The sequence below is a fragment of the Opisthorchis viverrini genome, assembly GCF_000715545.1.
Source record: "Opisthorchis viverrini unplaced genomic scaffold opera_v5_5, whole genome shotgun sequence".
In the NCBI taxonomy this organism is placed as follows: Eukaryota; Metazoa; Platyhelminthes; class Trematoda; order Opisthorchiida; family Opisthorchiidae; genus Opisthorchis; species Opisthorchis viverrini.
Window position 1 is genome coordinate 2,788,807 of NW_008751661.1, and position 4,295 is coordinate 2,793,101.

At 46.4% G+C, this 4,295-nt stretch overlaps 1 protein-coding gene across 1 annotated transcript in view; it reads left to right on the top strand.

Moving 5' to 3' along the window:
- Positions 1-1,090: 1,090 nt before the first annotated feature.
- The window catches only part of T265_00535 (hypothetical protein), a gene marked incomplete at both ends in the record, with an annotated part of 16,401 nt that continues 13,196 nt past the window's right edge, over positions 1,091-4,295 (top strand). Inside the window, 4 exons of the mRNA XM_009164339.1 lie at positions 1,091-1,338; positions 1,375-1,510; positions 1,565-1,896; positions 1,934-2,075. Of these exons, the coding sequence (XP_009162603.1) occupies positions 1,091-1,338; positions 1,375-1,510; positions 1,565-1,896; positions 1,934-2,075 (858 nt within the window). The remainder of the gene's footprint in view (positions 1,339-1,374; positions 1,511-1,564; positions 1,897-1,933; positions 2,076-4,295) is intronic.

Sequence of the window (4,295 nt, forward strand, 5' to 3'; positions counted from 1 at the left end):
ACGATGTCGTCTGCATATTCCAGATCGACAAGATTTTCTTCACTGGCTATTTGAACACCAGGGTTTTGGGGACCCTCCAGCGTTCGTCTCATTGTTTCATCGATCACGAAGTTGAAAAGGAATGGAGAGAGTGGGCATACCTGACGGACACCGCTTTGTGCACGGAAGCTTTGGGAGAGCTCTCCATACACTCAAACGTCCGCAAGTTTGAGAATACAAATATTGAGACGCTGGGCGAGCGTCTCAAGAACAGACCAACCAACCGAGTCGAATGCCCTGGGAAATGAAGATTTGGTCAACGGACTTCCTTCGCCCTCTACTTTACCTGTCCAGTTGACGTGGTTGCTGTCGTTACAGCACGTCAACGTTGGTGCTTCACTGCAGTGTAATGGAGAAAAATTATCTTTCAGAGGTTCGGGATCGAAAAGCTAGATGCAAAAAGACCTGGTGCTAGTCTACTGTGGGAATTTAGAGACTTAAACTTTCAAATAGCCAGGAAAATCTAGTTAGAAACTATTGGCACCATTGGCATCGGTTAACGGAGATGTTTTGCAGTGTCCGCAGCCAAACCTAGTCAGGCTGACAAGGACAGCATCCTGGATAATAAGTCAGATCATCAGCACCTAAGCTTTTCTTCATGTCATTCTTCCAAGTCACACGCCGCTCACTTGTAGTTTTGCCGCTTCTTGATTGGACTACCCGCGACACGTGACGTACCTAGAACTGTGTATTGCCTATTATCCATCCGTACCCTTAAAATTAAGATGGATCTGAGTAACTGAATGATGTTCTGAATACCATTTGTTGACTTAGTCATAATCTCTTGTTCGCGGGTTACAGTTGCTGAAGCTCAACACTTTACTTCCCTGACAGGATATTTCCATCGTTTTTCAGTCTTGCTTCTAGCCTTCCGCTGAAAGCGATCTCATTCTGTTACTTGATCTCAGCTAGATTGTAACTGGAGAAATTAATCCCGTTCCACTGTACGGTGATGGTTCATTGCCGTGACCCACGCGTCTACTTTGGATGTTAAAAGATCAGCTTGTTCCTCCGATGACCTGATCCTCAAGATTTACCTCAATTTATTCCAATGGGGGATGCTCATCAGACAAAGACCGGCTATGAGAAATTTTCGTTCACCAACTCTTATAAGATCTCACAGCTGCTCGGCTCCGGAGCGTATGGAAAAGTTTTCAAAGGAACTGCTCCAAATGGCACCACCGTGGCCTTGAAGGAGATTATTTTAGAGACGACAGATGAAGGAATCCCCTTGAGTACTTTGCGAGAGCTAAGTGTGTTGAAGAAAGTACAGTCATATAATTCCAGCCACTTGGTCCAGTAAGTTCCCATTTAACAGTCACAACCTGTTTTCAGGATGTTGGACATTTCGCTGACAAAGAAGCAAAACAAGCTGCATATTTATATCGTGTTCGAATTTGTGGAATGTGATCTAGCACGTTTTCTATCCCATCATGTCCCGCCGACTGGTTTGCCGCCGGACACCATTCGGGTAAGGATTTATCATTTTTCTCGTCACATTTTCCTAAATATATTCGTCCTCCAGGATTTGGCGGAACAGTTGTTACGAGGCACCGACTTTTTGCATTCACATCGAATCATACATCGTGACCTGAAACCGGCTAACATCCTTATCGACCGCGAGGGTCGTCAGTTGAAAATTGCCGACTTTGGCCTATCACGGGTACTCGGCTGGGAATCTCGATTGACCCCGGTTGTTGTCACCTTGTGGTACAGAGCACCTGAAATCTTACTGCAGTCAGAGTATCTTTCACCATGTGATATATGGGCGGTGGGGTGTATCATTGCTGAACTATTCAATTGCAACGCTTTGTTTCGTGCGGATACTGAGTTGAAACTGCTGAGTTTGATATTCAAGTAAACCCAAGGTTTATGTTTTCACCCATCTCTCCAGCATGCTTGGCTTTCCAGATGAAGCTGATTGGCCGGCTCACTCACACCTAAAACGCAAGGATTTTAAGGTTAGTACACCCAAAGAGTCCAACCTGAGAAACTCCATCAAGACAACAGATGTGGCTGCGCTGGATTTGCTGGAAGTGAGTTTGTTTTTGGTTGTGTTTGACCACTAAGCATTTTTGCTGTTGGTGTGCGTGCTTAACAGGACCGGCTTTTCAACTTTGTGTGCTCACACCCAGCAGTCATACGCAGCTATTTAGTATTACAAAAGCTGTAGTTAGGGTTTTATCCACCATGTCATTTATTGCTTCCTTTGGCAGAATTTGCTCTTAATCTACATTCATGCAACATTGGTTCTGATTCTCTTCCCATCTCCCGACTACTACTTTAGATTCTTCGTCTGACTGGAGACCACTTGTTATCCACTCCTTTTATTTTCTTAGTGACTTGATTATTTTGAGCTTTAAGACAGATCTTTTTGTATCGTGGCAGGTATGAGCTGATCTGCGATTTCACTCATAATCACTCGGCTTCCTCTGTTGGTTTCGGTTGTGAGTTTCTTGGGGTTATCATTAAGCCTTTAAAATACACATGCACCCAGTGTTCATCTGTTTTTACGTGGTGACATGCAGAATCGTAGATCAATGGAGAGTTGAGCCACTCGTCAGAAAAGCTGTGCAACCGTTTGAGTACGTTTTGTAAAAACAGGGTGAACTCTTCAGTGGCGCAGTGCTTCGTTAATTGTACTCAGTATTTAGGTTTTTGTCGGTTCAATAGTAGTTCGAGTAGTTTTGAAACGTACAACACGGTGGTACTAGACTGTGCAGGGTATCAGAAAGCTTTTGTTGTTTTCCAGTGAATTTATTTAAACGCTGTACTCCAAGTACGATAACACTGCTATCCTAAACATCACCAAACCGGTGAAACGCTAAACGGACTAGTTGTTCTTTAAACCAGGTGAGCTCTTATAGTTGCAATCATGAAACCGGAGTTGCACCAAGCGAAAGTAGTCTCATTCTTGTGTGGTCTTGTCTCAATCCTGCTCAGAATGGATTCTACGGCATAATTTCCACTATAATAAACAACAAAAAGTCATCATCATCATCATTATTGTCAGCTGTAATAACCGCGTACTCGTCGTACAGTGGTTGTAGCTGCCGCAGGTTCGTTCCCCGATGGTTTGGGGGGGGGGTAGGTACAGCGGGCTGTCAAGTGGAGAGGGGTTGGAAAAGGAGCTATGCATTGAAGGCAATAGCTTGGATGCACGGGCGTCATTGAGGGCGCGACTGGGTCATATCTGACAATGTCTCTAGCCATTGATGTGGTCCGTCTCGGGGTCCCCATCCAGGAAGACGGCAGTGACCAGCGCAGCTGAGTTTGCTGGTAATTGCTTTCATACTTCGCTTCCGAGTCATTGTTTGACCGCCTCTGGCACTCTTCCACCCTTCACGTGGTTGTGCGAAAAGAGCCCTTCGAGGAAGTCGGTCGACTGGCATACGGAGCACGTGGCCAAGCCAGCGCAACCTGTACAGCGTGATTGGTTCATCTATCGAGGGTGAGTTATTTCTCCCGAATACCATTCGACGTACTTCAAAATTGCTGATCCGGTGTTCCCACCAGATTCGGGCAATGCTCCGAAGACATCGATGGTCAAACACTGAAAGTCTTTTGACGTCCTCGGCGCGCAGCGGCCAGGTTTCTGATCCATATAGTAATATGGAGCTCACCGCAGCATGGTAAACTCGACCCTTGACAGAGAAGCTGATGTCACGCCTACGCCACAGGTGACGTAGGTTCGCAAAAGCTGCTCTGGCCTTCCCAATCTGAACGGAAATATCATCTTTCGTGAGACCACCGGGACTGATACAGCTGCCCAGGTAAACAAATTTGTCTACTACCTCAATCGGTTCATCCGCAAGCTCAAGGCAAGGGTTCGAGCCCACCCAGCCTTGCAGTATCACTTTACACTTTGCTGGTGTGAAGCGCATGCCGAACCGCGAGGCAGAGTTATTTAGATTATTTAGTATTGTTTGTATTAACACGATGTGAGATCCCAGAAGAGCTATATCGTCTGCGTCCGTCACGAAGAGACTGGACCTTACCGTGGTGTGGCGGTTTGTGTACCGCGGAGGCCCATTGAGCTATACTCGGGGGTGTCTGCGCGACACTCACAGAGTCTCTAATACCAGGTTGGTCAATGGTTAGAGGTCTGACGAACAGAGTCTCCTGGTCCTCCAGGTTGGGGGTCGGAACATGTATGGCGACTTGTTCCGTAGAAAAGGTAATGCATTTGCATTTCCCCGCCAAACACCGCTGCCTTGCGGTTAGGCTTTTGAGCCAAAGGCTTTGGTTGAGGACCC